Source organism: Pinus tabuliformis, chromosome J (genome assembly GCF_031772625.1).
Source record: "Pinus tabuliformis cultivar Carrire ecotype Pingquan chromosome J, CPIR1, whole genome shotgun sequence".
Taxonomy (NCBI): domain Eukaryota; kingdom Viridiplantae; phylum Streptophyta; class Pinopsida; order Pinales; family Pinaceae; genus Pinus; species Pinus tabuliformis.
In genome coordinates, this window is record NC_142295.1 from 1,030,051,244 (window position 1) to 1,030,079,218 (window position 27,975).

The 27,975-nt window shown below is 41.6% G+C and overlaps 1 protein-coding gene across 1 annotated transcript in view; it reads right to left on the reverse strand.

Annotated features, from left to right (window-relative positions):
- Positions 1-511: 511 nt before the first annotated feature.
- The window catches only part of LOC149230374 (CDPK-related kinase 3-like), a 271,505-nt gene continuing 244,041 nt past the window's right edge, over positions 512-27,975 (reverse strand). The window contains exons 10-11 of the mRNA XM_089378953.1: positions 754-921; positions 512-661 (exon numbers count right to left, since the gene is read on the reverse strand). Coding sequence (XP_089235079.1) covers positions 515-661; positions 754-921 — 315 coding nt within the window. The 3' untranslated portion in view covers positions 512-514. The remainder of the gene's footprint in view (positions 662-753; positions 922-27,975) is intronic.

A 27,975-nucleotide genomic window follows, 5' to 3' on the forward strand; every position in this document is an offset into this window, starting at 1 on the left:
GTAACAAGAACAAAACCCTTAAAAGTGACAAATCTCTTCAGTTGTAATCAAACATTTGATGGATTGTCAAATATCTGCTAGGCAGAAGAACATGTCAACAGCAACAAAATCATCAAGGTGCGTAATCAGGAGAATAATACGGCTGACATTGCTTTAGTTGTGTCGCGGCTGGCATAGTCTTTTTTCTATTTATCAAGTAAATTTATCCTGTCCACACAAAATTATATCAAAACAAGGGGAAGTTCATCATTCAAGCAACGCAGGAAGATGACCAAACTTGAAATCATTTTTTAGCAAAGGAATTCCTAGGTACACACCCCACAAAATCACTCTAATACAAACGGAAGTAGATATTTCAAGCAACACAGAATTCATATGAAATTACTCCCATAAAGAATTCTGAAAGGAGGCTACTGTGGATATCCCTGTGGAAACCAATGAAACACTGAAAAACGCAGGAAAGAGGCACCAAAGTCATCTATATTTAAATTACAAAATCACAAATGTTAAATAACTAGAAGCGTAAGCATTGTGTGCCCCTATTTGATCGCCATGTAACACCATGTAGAAACTTGGTGAAGCCAAAAAAGCTGAGTTTCCCATCTGTGTGCCTAATCCAATCATGCAAAGTTGCATAGGCATTTGGCCCAACGTTCAATTCCTGCAGGTGAAACAAAAAGGAACCAATGAATCATTTACTTGGAATGCTAGTGCAATGCTTCCACAGTAAACCACATACCCCAAAAACCCTACCTGAGCCAACTCTTCAACTGAAATAACTCTATTGCCTTGTTGTTCAAAGAACGCAAATGCAGACCGTGCAACTTCCTCCCAATGATCAAGGGCTTCTAGTTGATATACATTTGTTGCAGCAGCACAAAACTCCTCAAAGTTCATTCTTTTAAAAGCGAGCAGATTCATCTGGATAGAAGCAACATTAAATGTCAGAACAATCCCTACAGAAATCCACTCGAGAAGGAAAACAATAACCACAAGAAATCTATCCTTTTTGAGATAAAAGCTGACAAAACAAATCAAAATTATGTCCAAAAAGACTATAAAAAATAGAATACAGTATAATGTAAACTAAGAGAATTTCACTACAGAAAATAATGTATATATTTAATAACATAAATCAAAGAAAGAATAAAGCAAATAAAAGATTGTCACGAGAATTATTTTCATCGCCTTATTATGAAAATCAAATAAAAATGGGTAAGAGAAGGTATGGATCAATCAACACTTAATTCATCTAATGAGTGCATGAGAGAAAGGCCTATAATGAAACAGAATTAAAGAAACAAATAATCTAGAAGGCTTTTGCACAATGCAAAAGTCAAATTTCCTCCGTAACTCAAAATTCATTCCTGTATGTGGAATATCAACATCTCTTTATGTACATATCTTTCGGCTCCTTCATATTTGAGAAAACATTTTGCAAAAAATGAATAATAAAAGGCTGTGTTACCCCTCATTTCAGCAGCGGCACCTACAGCAATGTTTTCTCTTTTTGACAACGCCATTGCAAGACCAAAGAGATGCAAATCTAAAGCCTTGTAGGCTATGTGATGATCATGTATTATAGCATCCTAGGCCTGTTATGGTCAGCCATGCCCAGACCCTCTAGTACCCACTCTCAAGTCCTTTCGTTTTGAATAGAATTAGAGGACTTATGGTGGATCTCTTGGGATACATGGTTTAGGGGTGCCATTGGTTTTGTGGGGGTGATCACACTATGTAGGGCCAATCCAGCCCATGTCTTGGGCGCCCCTGTCTTTTCCACATGGTCATGTATGATAGACTTTGTATGCATGTCTTTGGCCTTGGTGCAGTATTCACTTTACAGTTATAAACACGGCAGTCTCACAGTTTGCAGTGTTTCACATTTCCCAAGGTAGATTATGGCTACCAATTCACAGGGTCACAGGACCAAAAATCAACAAGGGCTTAAAATGTGTTCAAAATAATGTGTATTTGACATGCCATGTACAAATTTTGGAAAAGGGCGAACACGTCAGGCAAATATTCCTGTTTAAAGGTGGTTGTACCCTCCCTTTTGGCATATGTAGGTCAAAAGGTGGCAAATTAGGGTCCATACTTGACACGTAGAGGCAAATGTTATGTCAAAAGTTACATAAATTTCATCTAGAAAAACCTCATGTGTCAGATTCCTCAAATCAGCAGGGGCATTGGAGATCAGTAAATTTAGAGGGGCATTTCCGAGATATCGCCGATATCTCGCAAAAATATCACGCGACGATAGGAAAAATCGGCGGTCTGGCTGGGCCGTGCCTAGAAAAGGGAAAATTCGAAATTTTTTTGCTCATTTTGGTTTTCTGAGTGTTGGAGAAGGAAGGGGAGAGCGTTGTGGTAGTTGTCAAGGAGGAATTGAGGATCGAAGAGCCATTATCACCACCAACTACGAATTTTTTATCGATCAAAGATTGAAGAACAGTGAGACAAACTTCATTTCTTCCATTAACAGGTATGTTCTTAAAAACCCCTATGTTAATGATTTTTTCATAGATTTAGGGTTATTCTTGCTTGCCTCTTTGCCTACCAACATTTTGCTTCTTCTTTTTTCCATTTGCTATGATTTTCATGCCCATGAGTCAATGCAAGGGTTTTCTCCATATTTGGACAGCAAACTCCATTTCTTTTTTTAACTTTCAAATGTGCCCTCTTATTGCCATTTTTCATTGTATTCACATTGCAAATATTGTAGCAAAAAAACTATTTTGTAAAATGAGGTGGTTATTACTTATTATTTTTTGTGTATGGGTGGAGTAACTTTAATCATTAATTTCATTTTTTTGTTTTTTTGGTGCCCTAGGTTTGAATTAACTCACTACAAATATGCCAAAAGCCTTGGACCCATTTTGGGAGTATGGGGAGCCTGATGGTGGGACAAATTAGGCATATCTATCATGCAAATTGTGTGGGACCAGGATGACAGGAGGGGTTACACGATTGAAATACCATCTGGCTAGACTCCTTGGACATGATGTTGGGCTTTGTACAGTTTCTAGTCCAGAGCTTATACAAAAAGCTCTTGAAGCAATTGATGAAAAAGACAGAAAGAATGAAGAGGCAGAAAGAAACAAGGTTGAACGTGCAGGTAGATCTTTCGGGATATCTTCTTCTGATTTTGAGGTTGAGGGTAGTGGGAGGGGCTCCACAGCATCACCTACTACTGCTAATGTGAGGTCATCATTTTTTGTTCCACGAACAGAACATGGAGCACAACCTTCCATAAAATCAATTGTTAGAAAAAAAGCAAGAAGCAAATAGAGTTATGGTGAGGTGTCTTTTCTGAAGCGACTTGCCTCTCAGCATCACCAAAACCAATCCATTTTGGCATCGAATGTGTGATGCTATTGTTGTTGTGGGCCCAGGGTACAAAAGTGCTACATATGAGGAGTTGCGGGGTCAATTCTTCAAGCAGAAAAGCAGGGCATCAACTCCAGATTGGCGGAGTTGAAATAAACATGGGAGGTGTCTGGATACACAATGATGTCTAATGGTTGGACAGATAGGAAGGGAGGACCCTTCTAAAATTCCTAGTACATTGTCCTAAAGGTACCATGTTTATTAAATAAGTGGATGCATCAGCACATATCAAAGATGCAGCAATGATATATGAGTTGTTAGATGGGTTCATCTGGGAGATTGGTGTGCAGAATGTGGTGCAAGTCATAACAGACAATGCAGCGAATTATGTGTCTATCGGCAGAATGCTTATGGAGAGGCACCGCACATTGTTCTAGATTTCGTGTGCAGCACATTGTATCGATTTGCTGCTTGAGGATGTGGGGAAACTCTCCTTCATCAAGGAGGTGATTGATATGGCTAGGAGCATCCCCAAGTTTATTTATAACCATGCTTTTGTTCTTAGCCTCATGAGGAGATACACTAGAAACAAGGATGGGAGAGTTGAAGCAAATGTTTGTTTCTGATGAGTGGCATGATTGTAGATAGAGCAAGAGACAGGATGGGAGAGCCATTGCAAAAATGGTGTACTCTGACATGTTTTGGCAGGGAGTAGAAGAAGCGTGCTCAGTTTGTGAATCTATAGTAAAGGTTCTAAGAATGGTAGATGGGAACAAGCCTGCAATGGCTTATTTATATGAGGCCATGGATAGGGCCAAGGAGGCCATTCATTCTTATTATGCAGACAAGGGTTCCATTGGGCTTGATATGCATATGATGTTATGGGATGTGATTGATAGTTGATGGACAAGGATGCTTCATCAACCCATTCATGCAGCAGCACTCTTCTTCAACCCTGCATTTTCATACAAATGTGCCTTTTATTTTGATGGCGAGGTGATGGAAGGGCTCCATTCCTATATTTAGAGGATGGTACCTGATCCTGAGCTTCGTAGCAAAATCAAATGCGAGATACAATTTTATCGAGATTGGGTTGGCCTATTTGGCTTTGATGATGCTATTAGGGAAAGGACCCTCTTCATGCCACGTAAGTGACAAGTCATCACTCATTAGAGTTTTCAATTTAGAATTTCCTTATTTATAATTCTAGATTTTTAAAATTCAATTATGTAACTTTAATTTGAAAGTTTAATTATTTTTTAAATTTTTGATTTTTTTGATTTATTTATTTTGTCGTAGATGTTTGGTGGCGAAGCTATGGTGCAAGGGCACCAAATTTGCATAAATTAACCATAAGAATCTTGAGTCAAACATGTAGTTCTTCAGAGTGTGAGCGCAAATGGAGTGTATTTGAGAAAATACACTCAAAAAAGCACAACAAGTATAACTTTGAGCTTCAGCCTTCAGTTGAGCAATTACATTTATTGTAAGTTTTAATTTTTAAGTTATGACCCTCAAGTGTCAAGAGTCAAGAGTCAAGAGTCAAGACTCATTAGTATTTTTACACTCTTACAGCTTGGAGTTCGCACACCTCAATGATTTAGTGTATGTGCATTACAATATCCGACTTCGAGTGAAGCAAATAGAAGCACCCATGGATCCAGATGCCATTTCCTTAGACAATACTGATGTATTGTCTCAGTGGAGGGTGGAGTCTGAGGTGCCCATCTTGGAGGAGTCACCTTCATGGTTAGAGCCAAATGATCCATTAGAACAGGGGCAGCAAGAGGAGGACTCGGAGGAGGAGCAACATAAGGAGGAGCAGATAGCAGAGGAGGAGAAGGAGGACACTGTGGGAGCATCAGCATCAACACCATCTGCTATAGATATAGGAGAGCACATCTCCATACCTAGCACTCATTATTTGACATTAGGTGCAGGGCCAGGGCCAGGGCCTTCTACTGCTAGGGGCAGGCCTAGAAAACAGCCCATCATGTTTTCACATAAAAGGGGGAGAGGGAACTGATTTCAGATAGATAGCTGCTAGTTTTATTTGTTTTGCTACATATAACTCATGATGATGAGATACTTTTATATATGTGATGTTATTTTGTATTGGTTCTCCACATTTGAGTCCTTGATTGAACAATTATCAAGGATCAGCAAGATTTGGTATCGCCTTTGATGTATCATTTCTATTTGATATCATATATATCAGTGCTTTCTTCATATTTATGTGCCAATGTGTTTATTTCATGTTGTTATTGCTTTATATGTTTAAAAATCTGGGAAAAAAAATGAATATATTATGTATTTTTTATGCTTGCTGATATTTTGCCGATATTTTCACCAATATTGCCAATAAGATGTTTTTTGGACCCTCGCCGATATTTTTCTGATACCGATATTATCAACACTGAGAAAAACACTTATCCATGCAAGGTGACATCCCATCCAAGCCTGGGTAGAATCTATAATATTCCTAATTAGCCATGGCTAATTGGAATATTCGATTTTGCCCAATTTTTGCCTTCTATAGTTATTTATAAATAAAAAGTGAGGACGGGGGGACATAACTCACTTTAAGAATAAAAAAAGTCACTTCCTAGTAGCACAACGTTGTGACTTAAGGAGGAGCCAAGGGGGCCAAAGGGGGACGCAGAAATGGGGCCCACGCAAACACATGGAGGGACTGCGCAGGAGGGAAGAACACATGGCAAGAGGGGAATCATGCAGGAGGAGGTGAGCCTAGAGATTGTGAGAGGCAGAGGCTATAAAATAGAGAGGAACCCCCTCATTTTGGATCATTCAATTATGTGTATTTTGAGCTAGTTGTTTTGACTTCTGGGCACGCTGGCTGTTTAGCTGGTCTGCAGCACTGTTTAGTGCATTGAGTGTCTCCGTTCAGAGATCTCACCCTTAGCCCCAGGGGACTTCGAGTGCCTGCTCAGGCAAGGTATTTCCATCGGTATTTCGACAGTAGTTTTATCAGCATTTTAGCAGCAGTATCATCAGCATTTTGGAGGACTGCGTAGCACTTGGAGAGGGACGCAGTTCTTTTTGGTTGTAGTGCTGGATTAGGGTTTTGCAGGTGGAGTTATGCTGGGAGATTGAGCAAGAGTCTAGCTCCTGTCTCATTGGAGGATTTTTGGCAGGGTTTCAGGCAGTGATTCAGGCAAAGTTTAGAGGGGTTTTCTTCAGTGGTAGCATAGGGCATTGAGGAACTGCGCAGAACCCCAAGAGGGTGTTTTTCGGGGGTTGGCCATTCGAGGAAAGCTTTCTGGGTTTTTCTGGGTTTCTTGAGTAGAGCCCGAATCCAGAGTTTCAGCTTTTTCCGAGGAGGGGAGCAGCCGCAAATCATCATTTGTTTTCTAGCAACAGCAGTGGCATCCACGCAGAGAGGCCATTCTTGTCATTCTGAGAGTATTTCTTCACTTGCCTTGTGCAAGTTGAGGTGCCATCTGTCTGATCACCTCTTGTACTGATTTTATTGCTCAGTATAATAAAATGGCTTAGCATTTCTCGGTGCATTTCTTGTGTATCTGCTTATATTTCCGGTTTACATTAGTATATGTTGTTCCACTGTTATTTTATCGCTTCTGGGTTATTATATCATTTGCACATAATTGGTTGGAGCTTTTGCTGGGGTTTGAGGAATATTCTGGGTTAGGAAAATTACAGTGGTATGAGAGCATAGATCTGGCTCAGCCTGTAGAGCTAGCAATCTATGACACCAAGGGAAAAACCCTACATTTGATACAGAGGTAGGAGGTACAGAGACACTGGGCGTAGGTTGGAGAATACCTACGGGGAGGGAGACTGTGTTCCTGTGGTGGACGCAGAACAGGTGGAGCTTGTGGTAGACGCAGAACAGAGAGAGCCAGTAGTGGACGCAGAACAGATGGCCGACGAGGACGGGAAGAGATTTGCAGATATGCTCCTCAAATCAATGCAGGATCTGTCGAGGCAGATTGAGGTGATGGGGCAGAGATTCACGGCAGTAGAGGCCAGATAGCGTGAGAGCCCACGAGTTTTTCAAATTGGTGAGGGATCAGGTGCATCCCATCACTTGCCAGAGCAGCATGATACTGCACAGCAGGTGGCCTCACATGCCCCTACACACTCTACCATGCCCACTTTCTTAGGAGCAGACACGGGGGCCGTAGCCCAACAGGAGGTAGAGCCCGGACATATGGGCGATTATTTTGCAGAGTATCAGGCCTATGGGCAGGAGTTCAGGGAAGCCCTCTCATTCAGATATTTTGTTCAGCTCCAACGGGATAACAGACCCCACGACCATCACAGAGGGTACCGGCATTACCATGATGGCGACACCCACCGTGTAGCGAGTAGATTCCACTTGCCTACGTTTGATGGCTCATCAAACAGTTCGGCAAAGTCTTGGGTGGAGAAGATGGACATTTATTTCCAGCTTAACTAGATGTCGGAGGCAGAGGCCATCAAAGTGGCAACATTGCATTTGGATGGCGAGGCCCAAGATTGGTGGTTTCATGGGATGGTTACATTGGGGCACTCCACAGTGACGACGTATGCCGAGTTTACCAGGAGACTGATGGAGCGATTTGATCGAAGGGATCTAGAGCAGCATTTCATTGAGCTGACGAGGCTCAAACAGACAGGGAGCCCAGAGACCTACATTGCAGATTTCTTGAGGGTCTCCGTGATGGTGCCAGACCTATCCACGACACGGAGGATCTATATGTATGTTGAGGGGTTAGCAGAGCCACTTCGGGGTCTAGTCAGATCTGCTAGACCGACCACCCTTCAGGATGCTATCAGCAGGACCCGGGACCTACAGGATGTCTTACCCAAGACCCAGACACCTTACCCCCAGAGACAGACTTTCCAGTCTAAGGGGAAGGATGTGAGGATTCCACCTCCAAAGGGGAATCCAGGACGAGTGCAGATTGACGATGATGTTAAGAGGGAGCTGAAAAAGAAGCGGTTGTGCTTCACATGTCAAGAGCCATAGGCACCAGGGCATAGATGTGCTGCTGGCAAGGCACATTTCATTGGTGTCTTCTCCGAGAGCAGTGGAGAAGAGGATGACGAGGAGGATGTGGAGGCAAGAGATAGCCATGCCATACAGGGACCTTTGCCACCTCCACCACCACCAGCACGTGGTGCATCTTTTGCACCCACCGGAGGGGCCCTTGCAGCGTTGCAAGGAGTTCCCAAGTATCTGACGCTACGCGTACAAGGGACAGTACGTGGCCAGCGCGTATCAGTTTTGGTTGACAGTGGGGCAACCCACAACTTCATCGATACACAGATGGTTGAGCGGAGAGGTATTCAGATAGAGAGCTTCGATGGGTTTTCAGTATTGGTGCCAGGAGATCAGACCATGACATGTGCTCGTTATGTCCCAAAGCTTTCAGTGACGATGGGCACCCACACATTGACTGACCACTTTTTCATGGTCGATATTCCAGACACCAACATGATATTGGGTGTTCAGTGGCTTATTACTCTAGGGAAGGTCACGACAGATTGGAAGACCCTAGAGATGGAGCGAGATGATGAGAAGACAGGGAGGCATGAGAAGATACGAGGACAACACACATATCCGCCTCAGACTGTGTCGGCTCATCGGATGGAGGCAGTCTTACAGAAGGGAGACATAGAGTGGGCAGTGGAGCTGCGTGCATCAGAGGCAGGGACTACAGCGCAGACGGTACCTCCAGAGATCCAGTCCATCCTTGACCGGTATGCCATAGTGTTTGGAGAGATTCCACCAGGACAGCCACCGGATCAGGGGTTTGAGCACACTATCGAGCTTGAGCAGGGCATCTAGGCAGTGATCACCACCCACTATAGGCATCCCAAGGCCTATCGAGATGAGATAGAGTGGGCCATTCAGATTGCTAGCTCTTGGGCACATCCGACCGAGCACAAGTCCTTTTGCTTCTTCTGTGGTGTTGGTGAAGAAGAAGGGTGATACATTGAGGATGTGCATTGACTAGAAGGCCCTGAACAAGAGGACACTGAAGAACAGGTACCCCATACCCAGGATCGATGAGTTGATGGATGAGTTGAGAGGAGCACGGCTCTTCTCAAAGATTGATTTGAGATCAGGGTACCATCAGATTCGTGTGAGGGAGTAGGACATTCCGAAGAACGCCTTCAGATGTCATTATGGGCACTTTGAGTTTTTGGTGATGCCCTTCGGGCTAACCAACGCCCCAGCTACATTCCAGTCTTGCATGAATCACATCTTCCGTAGTCACCTGAGGAAGTTTGTGTTGGTGTTCTTTGATGATATACTCATTTACAGCAGGACATGGGAGGAGCATCTCCAGCATATTGAGACAGTATTACACATCTTGGAGGAGCAACAGTTCTATGCCAAGCTCTCCAAATGTGAGTTCGGGTTGACAGAGATGTTATACTTGGGACACATCATTGGAGTGGATGGAGTGAGGGTCCACGAGGAGAAGATTAGGGCCATCAAAGATTGGCCGGAGCCAAGAAACGTGACGGAACTTTGAGGATTCATTAGCATTTGTACTTACTACCGAAAGTTCGTCAAAGGTTTCTCACAGCGTGCTGCACCCCTGACAGATTTGACGAGGAAGGGGGCATTCAGTTGATCGGATACAGCGCAGCGAGCCTTTGACAGACTCAAGGAGGTTATGAGCAGCTGCCTAGTGCTTGCATTGCCAAATTTTACGCAGCCATTTGTTTTGGAGTGTGATGCGTCGGGAGAGGTGATCAGCACAGTATTGATGCAAGGAGGTCACCCTATAGCCTTTGAGAGCCAGAAGCTCCTTCTGCACAAGAGGTTGTATTCTATATACGACAAGGAGATGCTGGCCATCATGCATGCATTGGCTAAGTACCGGCAGTATTTGGTGGGGAACAGGTTCAAGGTGAGGACTGATCACAATAGCCTCAAGTTCTTTTTGGAGCAGAAGCAGTTGCAGGAGAGGCAACAGAAGTGGATCAGTAAGATCCAAGCATATGACTTTGACATTGAGTATGTCAAGGGTAAGAACAATGTGGTAGCAGATGCCCTTTCACGTAGACCAGCCACGTTGTCTCTTATGAGCTTGGATACAGACTGGAGGGCTCGACTCTTAGTAGAGTACTCCAAAGACAGGTTTGCATGTGAGATTCTGGACGGACAGGTGGCAGATGACAGGTTCAGGGTGATCGATGAGATCATCTATTACAGGGATCGGATCTTCTTGACTGAGGGGTCTCAGCTCAAGAAGAAGATACTCCAGGCATCACATGATTCACCATTGGCAGGCCATTAGGGGTTTACCAAAACCTACAGGGCCATTGGAGAGAGGTTCTCCTAGAAGGACCTCAAGGAAGACGTACTCTGGCATATCAGGGAGTGTGATGTTTGCCAACAGAACAAGGGAGAGATGAGCCATCCCGCGGGTTTATTGCAGCCGCTACCCATTCCGGAGGGGAAATGGAGAACATTTCAATGGACTTCATCACAGGATTGCCCACGGTACAGGGAAAGGATTGTATCTTTGTCGTCATTGACCGACTGACAAAGTACGCACACTTCTTTGCCATATCCGCACACTACACAACAGCACAAGTAGTCGAGCTGTTCTTCAGGGAGATTTTCAAGCTACATGGTCTTCCTAAGACCATCGTCAATGATAGGGACAGCTGTTTTATGGGCAGGTTTTGGCAGGAGCTTTTCCGGTTGGTGGGGACGGAGTTGACACCGAGTGCCAGTTATCAACCACAGACGGATGGGTAGACAGAGATAGTTAACAAGTGGCTAGAGGGCTACTTGCGTAACTATGTCAGTGGGCAGCAGCGAGCATGGTTGAGGTGGCTACATCTAGGGGAGTACTACTACAATACTTCACATCACATGTCCATTGGTATGTCACCATTCTATGCTTTATATGGGTATCATCCTTTATCTTTTGCTGACGTGATGTTTGGTGATAGCAAGGCTCCCAGAGCCAAGATATGGATCCAAGAGAGTCAAGATATTCTTCGAGCTCTCAAGGATAACATGACTACAGCACAGAACCAGCAGAAGCTGTATGCCGACAGCTAAGTCACCGGATTCGTCCTAAACCCCCTACAAATCCCGAATCCAGCGAATCCGACACGATTCAGTCCGATTCATGTCCAAATCATATGACACGTCGTGTCCTTTTCCGACACGTCGAATCCGAGGTCGTGTCACGATTTTCAAAAGCGTGTCGCAATTTTGGGAAACGTGTCCTGTTTCCAGGACTCGCTAAGCTCAGCGCGGGTATGAAAAGGGCATGTTTGCTCATTAATATTTTCATTTGGCAAGTGATTTGTGCTGTTGGCAAGTGATTTGTGTTGTTGCAGCAAGGAGTAGAGCATTCAACAAGGAGAATCGACCACCGGTCCACCAGGTAAGTGCATTTGCAGCATTTCTAATCTCATTGTTCAGTGTTTACAGTTTACGTTGAGCAGCTCCATGCCACAGACTTTTCTGACCTCGGATTACCAGTCAAGCCCTTTGACAATCCTCGGTCTCCATCTACAAGGGCCTCAACTTACTTGGATAACGAAACCACTCCAATCACACTATTATTCAACCACTCCACACCATAGATAACGAAACTTCCTTGGATTCTTTCCTTTAGATATCAACTTGGAGACTATCGCCAAGAAGGAATAATACAACCTTTCCTAAATAGAAACTTTGTACAATAAATTTAAGACATTTGCGTATTCAGAACAGAGTTTTCTGATCTTAAGATAGTGGGAAAATCTTATTTATTGGCATAGCCGCATATCACAATTGCTTTTCTAACACTGAGGCATTGCTGTTTGGTATATCCTCTATGGTATGATTGCTGTTGGATTGATGGAAACCTTGGCATTGTAAACATTTTGATCACAAAGAATCAATGTTTCAAATCTTGAATGCTGTGACACTTAAAATTGATTAATGCACACTCATTGAATTATATTGGTCAAATAGTAAAGTTGGAGTCCATATCTCGGTCTTAAAAGGCCTTCTCACCTGGGTTGTGTATTGAGGTAACTCGGGCTTCTATTCTGCCAGCAACCAAGCTTTACGACCTCCTTTTCATGGTGAACAGAGGCTTGGCCCTCCTCCACAGAATTGTGGCCATTCTCTCATAGATCAGAGAATATAATGCCTATTCTTGGCCTCTCCTTCCACAGGATCAAACTGCAATCTTGGAGAAAACTTGGCTGCCCAAATACACTGAAATCCTGTACGAGCTTGGCAAGATCAAAACCCTTCTTTGCTGCAAGTCATGAAATAACTTTATATCTGGACAGTGGAATCTATTTAATAAATTAATTATAATTTATGTGTATTGTAACCTTGAATTTCTCAGAATACTCTGGCAAGTTGCAACCTTGAATTTCCAAAAGACATGCTAAAACTGTCTCTGTTCTAAGACTGGCATTTCACCTCCATTTTTTTGCATTTTTTACAGCAGTTTGTATATGATTTTCATTTTTTATTTACAAATTTGTGCATGCTTTGTAAGTTTGTTCATTTTTTTTACAGGTAACAGTGTTCATGGCTCAATCAAAGGCAGCAGTTAGGGGGCAAAGGAAGGGCAAGAATGTCATGGGTAGAGATGCCCTTCCTCCCCCAATATCATCAGAGTCTGCTGCAAGTAATGTTGAGGGAAGAGAACTTAAAGACAATGATAAATATCCATTGTGGAAATATGTCACAAGAGAGGATGGGCCAGACAACAAGGGAAAGGGAGGAGGCAATGTGCAATGGAAATGCAATTTTTGTAACATTTCTTTCAAAAGCACATATTACCGTGTGAAATCACATTTGTTGGCTTTGCCTGGTTGTGGGATTAGATCTTGTAGAGCTATTTTTTTTATTTTTTATTTTTTCCCTAGTTAAGACTAACCTAAGTACCCACGGGGGATTTGAACCGGTGACCTATCGCAAGGAGTGCCTTAACAGCGCACCCATTCACCGTCAATCCAAAGCCCCGTGGGCATCTTGTAGAGCTATTACTTCACAAAAGAGAAAAGAATTGGAAAAGGAGGCCAATGTTGGTATGGAACATGTGGCACTGGCTTCAAAATCAAAAAAACCCAAGAATGAAGACCCCCTTCCATTTTTGAGGAAAGCCAACACCAAATTTCCATTTGAGAGTTCTACTTCTACTGGGGGACAAGCATCAAAAAGAAGAGCACTTGGTCCAATGGACAAGATTTTCCAAAAAGAGAGACGGGAAGAGCTTGATCTCACCATTGCCTTCTTCTTCTATCAAAACTTCATATCATTTAATGTTGCACGTTCACCTTTATTTGTTGAGATGTGCCGAGCTCTAACTCAAGGGGCTCCAGCAGGGTATGTGCCTCCTGGGTCAGAGAAGCTGAGAACCACATTGTTGACGAAGGTAAAAAAAGAGGTGCAAAAAATGCTTGAGCCTATCGTGGCATCATGGCCAACATTTGCGGTTAGCATTGTTTCTGATGGATGGACAAATCCAGCACGACACCCAATCATCAACTTCATGGTGTCTTCCTTGAATGGTCCAGTTTTCATGAAAGCAGTGGATACACTTGGCGAATACAAGGATGCACAATTTATGGGTGAGTTATTTATTAAAGTTGTTGAAGATGTAGGGGTTGATTCTCGTGTGCAAATCATTACAGATAATGCACCTATTTGCAAGGATGTTGGCATGATTGTGGAAGCTAAATATCCACAAGTGTTTTGGACACCTTGCATTGTCCATTCATTGAACTTAGCACTGAAATCCATTGCTTCTGATGTGCTTTGGATTGGAACATAGTTTTAAAATTCAGCCGATTCGAAACGGAAACGGCCGAGTTGATCTGTTTCATTACCCAGAAATGTGACTCGGTGGAGGAAACGGTTCAGTAGGCCGAGTCAGCCATGACTCGGCCAACTCGGCCGTTTCCATATTGACTCGGCCGAGTCATAACCAGTGGCCTGTAAGCCCATCAAAACAGCGATTTGACATTTTTTTAATGAATTTTTGAAGTGTTTGCTGATTGGTTTGGACCCCAATGTGTTTTATGAATTAGTTAAATGTTATTTGGGGTCCATTTCCCCCTCCCAAACCCTATTTAACACACTCAAATGCTCTCTACTATTGATATTCTATTCAAATTTGATGGTAATGTTAAATTCTTAAAGTAAAAGTGACATTCTCCTTAATCTTCATTTTCATCCTTTTACTTAAATTTTTAACATTACCATGAAATGACTCAGGATGTTTGAGAGTGGTTTCGGCCTCATTGGATTTCATATGGAGAAAGTAGAATTTTAGATTTCATTCAAAATCCAGCAGACTTATCATTTTTTCAGGATTTCAGGATTGGAGGATTGCAATGTTTCCATTGAATTTTGTCATGTATTAGGGTATGGAACTCGTATTTAATCAAGAGCACCAATCCCTCTATGTACCTTGATGTTAGTGACATTGGTTGTCGAACTCCTCTAGGATTCGCTCCCAAACCAGGAGCTTCTGAAAATATCGCTCCCGCTCCCGTTTCGCTCTCGCTCCCCACTTTCGCTCCTGCTCCCAACTTCCAAGTAACACTGAGCCAGATGATGTTGGAAACTCTAGCAGTAGCTAGTAGTACTGGTCACAGACTTTTGTTGTAGAGGCCATTTATAGCCTCCTTGGTTATGTGTTTTTGTTTTGATCTCTATATCATCATCGTGTATGTATTGGACAATGCATTGGGTGCCATTTTGATATAATGGATATATTCATGAGCCTACTTTGATCATATGTTGTCTTCTATCTATATTCTAATGCTGTGAGTTTGGAAACATGAATGAAAATCTTTAAAATTATGTGTTTTTATAAAAAATAAATATTTAATGTATTTTTTACGACGACCGAGTCATTGAAATCGAGCCGGCCGAGTCGGAGTCGGAGTCGGAGTCGGAGTCGGAGTCGACCCTCGGCCGATTCGGAGTCGGAGTCGGAGTTTTAAAACATTGGATTGGAAGCATTATTGAGGATGCAAGACATATCTGTAACTTTGTGCAAAATCATACAAATGCCCTCACTATCTACAAGGAGTACAGCAATCTATCACTGTTGAAGATTGCTGATACACGGTTTGCATCTTCATTCATGATGTTGAAGAGGTTGAGGGGGGTCAAGACCGCTCTTGGGTCCATGGTTATTTCTGAGATTTGGTCTTTTTGGAGAAAGACAGATCAGGCAGCCTCTAAAAGGGTGAAGGACACAATGCTAGATGATGCTTGGTGGGAGAGGGTAGATCTAATTATTCGGATCATGGACCCTATCATTTCTTTGCTTCGAGTTGCAAATATAGACAAACCCATCCTAGGAGAGGTTTATGAGGGATGGGATTCCATGATTGAGTCTGTGAGGAGCATTATTCTACAGAGTGAGTGCCCCGAGTACGAGACATCACCAAAGGCCTTTTGTGATACTATAAAGAATATTCTTGTCAGCAGATGGGACAAGAATTGTACACCTTTACATTGCTTGGCTCACTCATTGAACCCCAAATACTACAGCCATGAGTGGCTGAATGGTGGACCTTCCCGCAGATTCCCTCCTCACATGGATGGTGAAATCTCACAGGGGAGGAAAGAGGCATTCAGGCGGCTTTATCAGGATAGTGCATTGCTTGCTGAGGTGAAGGATGCCTTTGCAGAGTTTTCCACTGGCAGTGGTCGATTTGGAGGTTATGATGTGATTAGAGACAGGGGGGCTAAGAAGCCCTATTCTTGGTGGGCAAATTATGGGGCAACAAGCCCTCCTCTTCAGCAGTTAGCCATGAGGCTCCTCTCTCAGGTGACTTCATCCTCTTGTTGCGAGAGGAATTGGAGCACATATGGGAATTTGTGTAGTGTGAAGAAGAGCAGGCTTGAGCAGTCCAGTGCAGAGACAATGGTGTATGTGCACACCAACCTTTGTCTTATTTACAGGCAGAGGGAAGAGTGGTTGAGGGGAAAGACAAAGATGTGGGATGTCTTTCCTGATGATATGGGTCTGGACACCACTGTTGAGTTGGCATTGGCCAACATGGATCTCAATGATCCAGTGCTAGAGCCTGTTAGATTTGATGACTTAGAGGGGTCAACCTCCATGCCAGCAGATGCAGAGGCGACTATGGATACAGGGGAGGAGGAGGATGCAGAGAAGAGCGGTGGGGACCATGATGATGGGGACAGTGATGCTGATTCTGATGCTGATTGATGCCTTGAAGCTTGTATACCTGTAGTTGTTTTATATTTTCTATTTCTATTTGCCATTGGCATTGCACCAACACTACCTATGTAACACATTTTGATTTGATGACTTAATGAGAAAACTACAGTTGTCAGTGTGTTTATTTTACTATCTTGTAGTTGTAAGTTGTCTTTCAGTTATGAATTATGAATCATGATTTAAATTTTTAATAGATTTATCATTTATGTGACCAATACCACTGACATTTATTTGAATTTTGTATGTACTATGCATGCTAATAGCTATAGATGAAGATCTATGTTTGAAATCAATAAATTTGTATCATTAATTAAAATTTGTGTAAGAAATATGATAATATCTAATTTTTAATATATATATATATTTAATAAAATAATATATAATGTGTCCTAACGTGTCCTGTTCCGGGGGGTTAGCGTGTCCGAATTCGACACCACGAATCTCGAATCCTACGTGTCCCGAATCCATGTGTCAGGTGATTTAGGCCGACAGGCGTCGGGTGGAGAGACAGTTTGAGGTAGGGGACATGGTCTACCTATGATTACAGCCATACCGACAATCGTCACTAAAACAGAAGGGGGCTGAGAAGCTTAAGCCCCGCTTTTATGGGTCGTACAGGGTGATACGCAGGGTTGGACATGTTGCATATGAGTTGGAGCTGCCCCAAGGCACCAAGATTCATAACGTTTTCTATGTATCATGCCTGAAAAAGGCATTGGGGCAGCAGGTGACAATGACAGATGAGCTACTACCCATGGGTGACGAAGGGCATTTGGTATTGTAGCCGGAGGCTATCATTGATACCAGGGAGAGGCAGCTACGGAGCAGGACGGTCCGGGAATTCTTGGTGAGGTGGAGGAATTTGTCGGATGAGGATGCCACTTGGGAGAGTGAGAAGATCTTGCAGCATCCATCACTTCAGTTGCTTGAGGACAAGCAACATTTTGCCAAGGGAGACTGTAATATTCCTAATTAGCCATGGCTAATTGGAATATTCAATTTTGCCCAATTTTTGCCTTCTATAGTTATTTATAAATAAAAAAGTGAGGACGGGGGGACATAACTCACTTTAAGAATAAAAAAAGTCACTTGCTAGTAGCACAACGTTGTGACTTAAGGAGGAGCCAAGGGGGCCAAAGGGGGATGCAGAAATGGGGCCCACACAGACACATGGAGGGACTGCGCAGGAGGGAAGAACACATGGCAAGAGGGGAATCACGCAGGAGGAGGTGAGCCTAGGGATTGTGAGAGGCAGAGGCTATAAAATAGAGAGGAACCCCCTCATTTTGGATCATTCAGTTATGTGCATTTTGAGCTAGTCGTTTCGACTTCTGAGCACGCTGGCTGTTTAGCTGGTCTGCAGCACTGTTTAGTGCATTGAGTGTCTCCGTTCGGAGATCTCACCCTTAGCCCTGGGGGACTTCGAGTGCCTGCTCGAGCAAGGTATTTCCATCGGTATTTCAGCAGTAGTTTTATCAGCGTTTCAGCAGCAGTTTCATCAGCATTTTGGAGGACTGCGCAGCACTTGGAGAGGGACGCAGTTCTTTTTGGTTGTAGTGCTGGATTGGGGTTTTGCAGGTGGAGTTATGCTGGGAGATTGAGCAGGGGTCCAGCGCTTGTCTCATTAGAGGACTTTTGGCAGGGTTTCAAGCAGTGTTTCAAGCAGAGTTTAGAGGGGTTTTCTTCAGTGGTAGCGCAGGGCATTAAGGAACTGCGCAAAACCCAAGAGGGTGTTTTTCGGGGGTCGGCCATTCGAGGAAAGCTTTCTGGGTTTTTCTGGGTTTCTTGAGTAGATCCCGAATCCAGAGTTTCAACTTTTTCCGAGGGGAGTAGCCCCAAATCATCATTTGTTTTCTAGCAGCAACATCCACGCAGAGAGGCCATTCTTGTCATTCTGAGAGTATTTCTTTCCTTGCCTTGTGCAAGTCGAGGTGCCATCTGTCTGATCACCTCTTGTACTCATTTTATTGCTCAGTATAATAAAATGGCTTAGCATTTCTTGTTGCATTTCTTGTGTATCTGCTTATATTTCCGGTTTACATTATTATATGTTGTTCCACTCTTATTTTATCACTTCTGGGTTATTATATCATTTGCACATATTTGGTTGGAGTTTTTGTTGGGGTTTGAGGAATACTCTGGGTTAGGAATATTACAGAATCTAGCTGTTTGAAAGTCAAATCTAGCTATTGGTGGTCAAGCAGACAATGAAGATGGTCAAGAAATCAAGGAGCATAGTGTTATCAAGTCAATTTGGTGAAGGACAATGAAGATCAAGCCTCATCAAGCAAATCAACCCCCCTCAAGTAAGTGTATTCTCCTTCAAAGGGGATGTTGAGATGGCTATGATTCAATGAGCTAGATGTTTGACCTCATGTGAACACAAACTAGTTGTTGAAGGTGGAGCGAGCCCTCATTCAAACAAATCCATGCCTCATGCAAGCAAATCACCCATCTCTACTAATCCTTTTCTCTCACTAAGAAAGTTGAACCCCTCTTATGGACAAAATTATAATGTGAGAAAAAATTCTCATGAAGTGACTTAGTCTCCAGGTTGTGGATAACAAGTCAAATAATTATTTTCTTTGCGAGAGGATTTTCAACTCGTTGTTACAAGAAAAACTAAATAAGGCTAGTACCTCCTCCCATTTTAGTCATTGAACTATGAGATCATAATGCCATAATAGAACTATCATTTTTGAATGCAAACATTTTCTTTTGGGTCGAATTTTCCATCTTCTTCTTAGATATTATTAAGAATGTGCTTCATAAGATAAAAATAGGTATACCAAGTTACACAAAGCTTCTTAGGTTGATCCAATCAGGGGCAACGAGTCATGTGGAAGATAAGATAAGGGCATTAGTCCTCATCTTCTTCTTTGTTGGTGATTTAGTGTTATTAAATCTGTTTTGCTGGACAAACATTTATTGGAGGTTCATTTAGTAAGGATAAGATCTCACTCAATGCCATAGTTCACATAGTGGCTGAAGACATTTCCAAGGAAATCACTCCTAGTTGGAATTGGGAACCAATACAACTATTTTAGACTAGAGTGGGTGTGATAGTCTTTTTGACTCCAATCTCACTTCCTAGTCCAAATCAAAAGGATGATATAGAAAGGGTAGTGATTACTATCCGACACATAGAAAAGGTAAATCATTGGGCCAAAGTAAGCCACACGTGGCAAACAATATATTTGAAAATCCAAAGCTCTTTCATTTTTATGTTTTAATAAAATAAAAATACCAACAATATTATTACTAGCTTGTGCTTTAATTTTTATCTTAAATTAGCTAGTGGATCTTTGGGGTTTGAGACTTAAATTTTATATTTCATCCAAGGAGTGTTTACCTTCTACTTTTCTGTACTTAAAACACACATATTTCACAAAAGCATTTCAAGTATTTTGCATATCTGTAGTTTTTATAGGAGATTATCTATCAGATCTGGAAAAATACTACATACAAAGGGCACTCCCAACCACTTACCAAAGGTACAACTCACGGAAACACTTCTTTTTCAGTAAGGCTATTATTTGTTCACTCATTCGTGTTTATAATAGCTATATATTCCAAGTTTTGAGCGCTTTATATTTGTTGTCTATATTATTTCGACATTATTTATCATTTTCATAGTAACAATAAAGAAAAAATTAACTCCTATCTTCACTCTGGACTCCATTATTAGGCACTGGTCTTTTAATTTCTACAAACCCATTATAGATCAGGACCAGCGCAACAAAACCTAGGTTTTAGATTTCCTAGGACCGCAAGGATGTTGGAGATCTACCCATGTCGGCCCTATTACCCACCACCTATGGGTAGTATGTATAGGAGAAAAATTTCTCGTAGATGGTCCTCAACCGGCAGCTAGCAGCCCCTTGCAACCACCAAATAGATTGATGTGCAATTATCTCCGCCACCTAAGCTAGCCATGTTGTCCCTTGCCCATTTGTTATGATTGTATGTTCGAAGGTGGGCCTTCTAACCCTGAAGGTATGGCTTTTCATTGGTATAGTTGAGTAATTTTCCTTACTTGTCATGGACATTTTTGGGCATGGATTGGTGGGGGGATTCAATGGAAAGAATGGGCTACATTTGTACTCTTTGTCTCCACTGCCAGATTTCAAGGTTAGCCTTGTATCCTAGTCCTGTGGGATCTCTTTTACTGACCATTAGCTTTTGGGTTAGCACTACATGGGAAATCTTGATTTTGGTTGCATGGTCCCACTTCTTGACACCATATACATCACCCCATTCCACTCATGTTAGCCCCATTCATCTCTTTTCACATCTAGGTCCACATGTGTCCACTAGGTCCACATAGGGTTAGTCTCCCCCTCCCCTTGTCCACACCTTGGGTCGGGCTTGGAACAATGCCCCGGAGGTTGATGCAGCTAAAAAGAAAAGAAAAAACATAATTTGGCCACTCTCAACAGGAAATGTACCACAAAATGCAAAAGATGGTCAGGACATACAAATTTAGCACGTGGGCAAAAGCCAAACATGAGCTCTACCCCTTATCTATGGCCATCACCCTGGTTCCTATGGGCCCTAGATGAGCCCCCTCCACATTAAGGAACCCATGATTGTCCCAACCCCTGGTGGGAAATGAAATGCCCCACCTTAAAAGGGGGTATTCACTGCTATATCCTGCACATCATGCTCTCATCCCCTGGAGCCCCGAGTAGTTATGAAGAAGAATCAATCAAAGGCAAAAGGCATATGAAGAAGGGTGGAAAAACAAAGGTCTGGGTAACTCATGTACCACGATTTGCTCCCTCCTACACTCATATACCCAAGTGTGGGCTTCCTTTATTATAGCTACCCTTGTACCATGGCATGTGGCTTGGAGCATTCCCTTGATCCCCACTCTGTTCCATCACTATATCATTTGCCACCTACCACCTGATGGATGTACCATGGACATGTCGCCCCCTTTAAGGGTTGAAACTACCTAATAGGGTCCTTGATTAACCCCTCTTGTTGAGCTTGAAGACACTTATACATGCCAAAGCCCAATATGAAAGGGCATGTTGACGGAAATGTAACTAGGTTCGGTCTTCACAAATGTACTTTTGATATTTGTATTTATTCAAGAAAAGAAATATTATTTTTATAATATATGTCAATGAGTTTCTTGCTCATTGAAATAGGTCTAGCACTAGTTAAAATGTTATAGGTGAGTCAAATAATCAAAAGAAAATGTTGAAGACCTTAAGGGCATGTTACACCTTGTATGTGTATGTATTATGGTCAAGAGAATATCTCCAAGCAAAGTCACAAGCATTCTCCAAGCAACGACATTTTAAAAAGAAGAAATTTGAAGCATAAAAGTCAAGTCGGCCTCAAGTTGGCCTAAAAGAAGGAGCAGACACCTATATATTAAGGTCATTACACCACTCCAATAGAATGCATTCATCTCTGAAATTAACGCAGAAAAGAAGGAAGAGAAAGGGTGATCAAGTGACAAGAAAGGGAGCCTCTAGTGTAACGTACAAGGAGAAGTCTAGGCGAAGTTGAGACGACTGCTTTCTACACACGTGCGAGAAACAAAGTCTCTTCCTGCAGTCATTGCAGCACTATCATCACAGTCACATAACATCATTGGTTGGGCAATCTAAGCAGGCCTAATAAGGCCCCTCACTCAAGCATAGAAGGAGCTCTCTCAAGCGAGGAAAGAAGAGGTTTAAATCACAAAGAAAGTAGTCACACTTGCGAAGGTAAAGAGGTTGTCCCTGTTGTCATAACAGCCCTTTCATTACAGTCTTACAAGTTCATTGATTGGTGAAAACAAGAAAGGAATCATCATAGGAAAAGGTTCTCATCAAAGGTATCTCCTCTAGAGCAAGTGCAACAAGGTTTACTAATAAGTTGAAAGAAGAACGAAGTGTCGGAAGGAGGAGGAGTGTCGGGGAATAGAGTGCCGGAAGAAGGAAGCCTATGTGCCGAGAAACAAAGTGCAGAAAGGAGAAAGGGCTTGACTTGCACTTGGAGGATATCTAGTCGAGGGTCTAGGGTTTGGCATTGATCAATAGAAGCTTCAATAAGAGAACTTCACTAAAGGGCTTTCATCTCAAGAGAAGAGAGGTTTTGGCCCTGGCAGAGAGCCAACATCTGGTGTTCTTGTTTTTATGTTTTGGTAGCAGTTGGATGAAATACACACATATGCACTAATAATAAGAAGAAGAAGAATAAGCTAATAAGGAAAAGTAAAAATACTCCACAAATTGTTATCGAGTAACAAAGAATCACACTACACCTAATTTGTCGTAAGATTCTTCAAAATGGTATCAGAGCTAAAGTGACACATCAAGGAACGAGCATCTCAAGAACACTCATCAAGGAAGGACATCTACAAGGTTGAAGCATCAAACCTAGAAGTCTCAATCACTTCAAGGACAAAAAGGTCTACAATCCATCATTCATCAAGGAACTCTACATAGCAAGAAGAAGAGCCTTACATAAAGGCACATACAAAGAAGAGCAGATTGAAGCAGGACCTACATCAAGCTACAAGTCATCAAGCAAATCTCATCATCAAGCAAGTCCACTTGGAGAAGGCAACTTGAAGAACATCAAGATCCAAGAAAGACAAGCCATCAAGTCTTCAAAGAGAAGGCAAATCCACTACATCTCAAAATCTATCAAGTAAGTACATGTCCCCTTCTGAATATACATCAATGTCTTTTTGCAAGGAAAGCAATAAATTGGTAGGTACCAATAACTTTCTTGCATGGAAGAAGAGGACTGATCTACTTCTCAAGGAGAATGAACTCCTAGAACATGTCAAAGGGAATATCACTATCCCTGCTAAGGAACAAACTCAAGCCTTAGCTAAGTACAATAAGGATGAGACAAGAGCTCAAAGGATTCTAATAGAATCAATCAAAGACTCTCTCATTCCTTATGTCTCCAAATTTGAAACATCAAAAGAAATTTATGATAAGCTAGTAGACCTATTCTCAATATCTACAACTGAAGAAGTAATATCTCTAAGGAATGAATTATACAAGATGAAGATAACAAACAAAGGAATAGGTCCCCACTTCATGAAAATCTCTGAAATGAGAGATCAACTTCAAGAGCTTTGGGAAGTCATGTTTGATAGAGAGATGACAACTGTAGTACTCAATGCTCTACCTGAGGATTGGGGCAACTTCACATCAAGCATATATGCCAAGAAAGAAGCAACCACTCTCAATGAAATGTGGTCTCTATGCAAGACAAAGGAAACCAGACTCAAGGAAAAAGAAGATGTGGGATCAAAGGAGCAAGCATTTGCTACCATGGCCAAGAGAAAGGGTAAATTTGGCAAGTTTGATCCACGAAGAACAAACAACAAAGACATGTCCAAAATCCAATGTTTTGGATGTCAAGAATATGGACACTACAAAAGGAATTATCCTAATCTTAAGAAAGAGGGAAGAAGCTCACATGACTCAAGAGGTGAAAGAAGAAGAAAAGAAGCAAAAGAAGGAAGATCCTTCGGATCTCTACTATGACTAAGTCAAACTATTTACTTCTAGTCTTCTTTCAAGTTTTTGAGTAGTATAGGAGCATGTAGGAATATTGCATGGCTAGAACCATCCTCTAGAATCTAGAAGCATGATGTACATAGAGTTCTAGATACTCATGAAGATGTAGCATTTATAATAAGAATAAAAATGCATGGGTAGAAATATCCTCTAGAATATAGGAGCATGGCAGATATAGCTCAAGATATTCATGTAGAAGAAGCATACCTAGTATAGGACCTCATCCACGATGAAAGAAAATTGATCATGATTAAGAATCTTAGAAGACCTCCATCATCAAAAGGAAAGGAACATTTGCAAGGCAAGGGTCTCTAAGATCCTATGATGGAATCTTCAAAAGAAGGTTCATGAACCAAAGCAGATGTCTCATTGGGAATCCCATTCATGGGATTCAAGAAAAGGATGATATACAGGCAAGCTAAGATGAAGCAAGAAGGGCCACACCAAGAAGCTTAGATGATCAAAGGAGAATTAACATTAGGTATGTATGCATTAAAGTTTAGTCATGTTATCATTTGTATATTATTAAGTCACAGGGATAGTTCTATAACATGATCAAGTATGAAAGAAGCTTTGTCACCAAGAACATGCTCAAAGGCATGTATGACAATGCAATGAAGGTCAACAAAAGAATATGCTCACATAAGGAGTATAAGATTGTTGACTACGAAGCAAGAAGGAATGTTGACTAGTCCAGGAAGTGAGCAAGGAAGAAATACTCTCACAAGAAGCATAAGATGGTTGACCTATCCTTCTAAGAAGGAGCAAATGAAGAAAGAGATCAAGCATGTGAGGAACACCATGATCACTGAGAATCACTATCTGATAAAATACTTTGAAGATATCTCCCGAAAGAAGGCGGGACTACTTTGACAAAAGAAGGAAGGACCCTTCACACCTATGAAGGCCTTGGAGATATGAAAGATGAAGATAACTGATTCTACTCTACAAAGATGTCGTGATGAAGAAACCATCCAACAAAAGAAAAATCAACGTTGAAGCAATATTAGGATGAAGTCATGATGGGATACTAGGTCGAAGCTTGTAAACAAGCAAGTACAACGAAGCATCCATGAGAAGAGTATTCTGAAGCATGGACAAGATGACAAAGGAGTAGCCAGATGACAAGAAAACCTAATGTATGACATGAAAGCCACTTTCCACGAAGGAAGAAATGACATGACAAACCAGGAAGGAAAGTGATCAATGGATGGTGCCCTACCTAGAAGAAGTTCAAACAAAGACTTCATGACATCAAAGAAAGGAAGGAGAACAAGCAGCTGAAGGACCCACGAAAAAGAAGATGTTGATGTATAAAAGAGTCCCTAGTTAAGAGGGAGCTCTGACAAGTCCCTAATGAAGAGGGAGTTTTGAATCACCCCCGATTACAAAGGAGTGACATTTGTGTTTTCCATCTCATGGGTCATGCACTAGACTAGGACTAACAGTCGTAAGTCTAGATGAAGGCCATGAATGGAAATGTAGACACAAGATAGACGCAACATTCTTGTTTTCACTTGGGAAGAAAGAATGGGAGGATTGGGTAATCATACGGCATTCGATGCTCTTTGAGGATGTGTAGGGCATCCAAGACAAGAGTAGGCAAGAGGACCAATATTCTTTGAGGGTTGGGAACCCAAGATAAGAATAGTCCTAGAAGGTCATACTCAGTGAACACCCGGGTGAGTATGTACCTTGAGAGACAATGATGAAAGTGTCTATAAATCATTGGTCTCACCAACATCGTAGCTTATGGTCTCGTAAAAAGATGGCGCTGTTAGTCAAGGCCTTGCACTATGACAATGTTGATGAATATGATGCTATAACATATGGATTGCAAATCCAGTTTCTCTTATGTGAATTCTTCAAGATTGATAATAGCCAAACACCTTGTAATGTTGTATGAATACCTCCCTAGTTAAGAGGGAGTGTTGAAGGAAATGTAACTAGGTTCGATCTTCATAAATGTCCTTTTGATATTTGTATTTATTTAAGAAAAGAAATATTATTTTTATAATGTATGTCAATGAGTTTCTTGCTCATTGAAATAGGTCTAGCACTAGTTAAAGTGCTACAGATGAGTCAAATAGTCAAAAGAAAAGGTTGACGACCTTAAGGGCATGTTACACCTTGTATGTGTATGTATTATGGTCAAGAGAATACCTCCAAGCAAAGTCACAAGCATCCTCCAAGCAACGACATCCTAAAAAGAAGAAATCTGAAGCATAAAAGTCAAGTCAACCTCAAGTTATCTAGTCGGCCTAAAAGAAGGAGCAGACACCTATATATTAGGGTCATTACACCACTCCAATAAAACGCATTCATCTCTGAAATTAGCATAGAAAAGAAGGAAGACAATGTAAACTTTGAAACGGGAACTGATACTGTTACCCGTTTCGTAGAGAGCAAAAAAATGACCTGATTTCAAAAAGGGGTGATGCAGAACACATGTTTTTTTAGAGCATAGTTTTTGGCACTTTAATTTTTTTATGTACATTGCGTTTTAGAATGGTAGTGATTTTCATGCTGATTTAAAAAAGTCGTAATTCTGCATCAGACTCTTTTTTTAAAAGACCTATTTTTTGACTTTAAATTTTCTAATGTATGAAATGTAAATAATTATTTTGTAAATTTAATAATTTTTGAAGTGGTCGTTTTCTTCATATTTTCTTGTTTTTATTTTAATTTTAATTTTTTTGTAGTGAAGTTTTTATTGTTTTGCATTTTTAAATTAGAAGGTCGATATTTTGAATTTTCAGTATTCTACATATTTATACATCCTTAATTAATTTTTCAATCCACATGAAATAATTGTTTCTAAAAAACAATATTTTTTAACAATGGACATAAAAATAACCATTTTTAACATAAATATAACTAAAAAACTACACGTTTTGATAATTTTTTGCTAGAATTGACATGTCAAAATCACAATTTTTATACGAAAATTTTAACTAAAAATGGTTAAATAATATTTTTTTTATGAATTTCATGTCAAAAAAATAATAATAATCACTTTTTTTTTCAAAAAATAATGATTAACTTAAAAATTAATGCGAAAATCACATATTACAAATATTGAACGCATAACAGTATCAGTTCCCGTAATTGGAATCGAATAACCACCGCCCAACTGCCCATGGGAGTGGCTATCCGATTCTCAGAATCGGATAGCCACTACCCAACCACCCATGGGGGTGGCCGAGCGGTGGCTATCTGATTCTCAGGCCCAGCCACCCGTGGGGGTGGCCAGGCGGTGGCTATCTGATTCTGAGAATCAGATAGCCACTGCCCGGCCACCCCCACGGGTGGCTGGGCAGTGGCTATCCGATTCCAAGAATCGGATAGCCACCCCCATGGGCAACCGGGCGATGGCTATTCAATTCCGAGAATTGGATAGCCACCCCCATGGGCATCCGGGCGATGGCTATTCAATTCCGAGAATCGGATAGCCACCCCCACGAGCGGTCGAGCAATGGCTATTCGATTCCGAGAATCAGATAACCACCCCCACCGGCGGCAGGCAATGGCTATCCAATTCTCGAAATCGGATAACCACCCCCTTACCGCCCTTGAGGTGGATATTCGAATCTCAGAATCGGACAGCCACCCCTTGGTCGCGAATCGGATATCCACCTCAAGGGCACCCCCACAGGCGGCTGAATGGTGGTTATCCGATTCCGAGAATCGGATAGCCACCGCCCAACTGCCCGTGGGGGTGACCGGGAAGCCCGGCCGCCCGTGGGGGCGGTGGCTGATAAAATTGTTTTTTTAAATAAAAAATAAATTTTGTTAAATATGTTTATTGTATGTATATATATATATAGATATATATATTTTAAATGTTTTTTTAATTTTATATATATTTTTTAAATATTTTAAATGTTATTTTA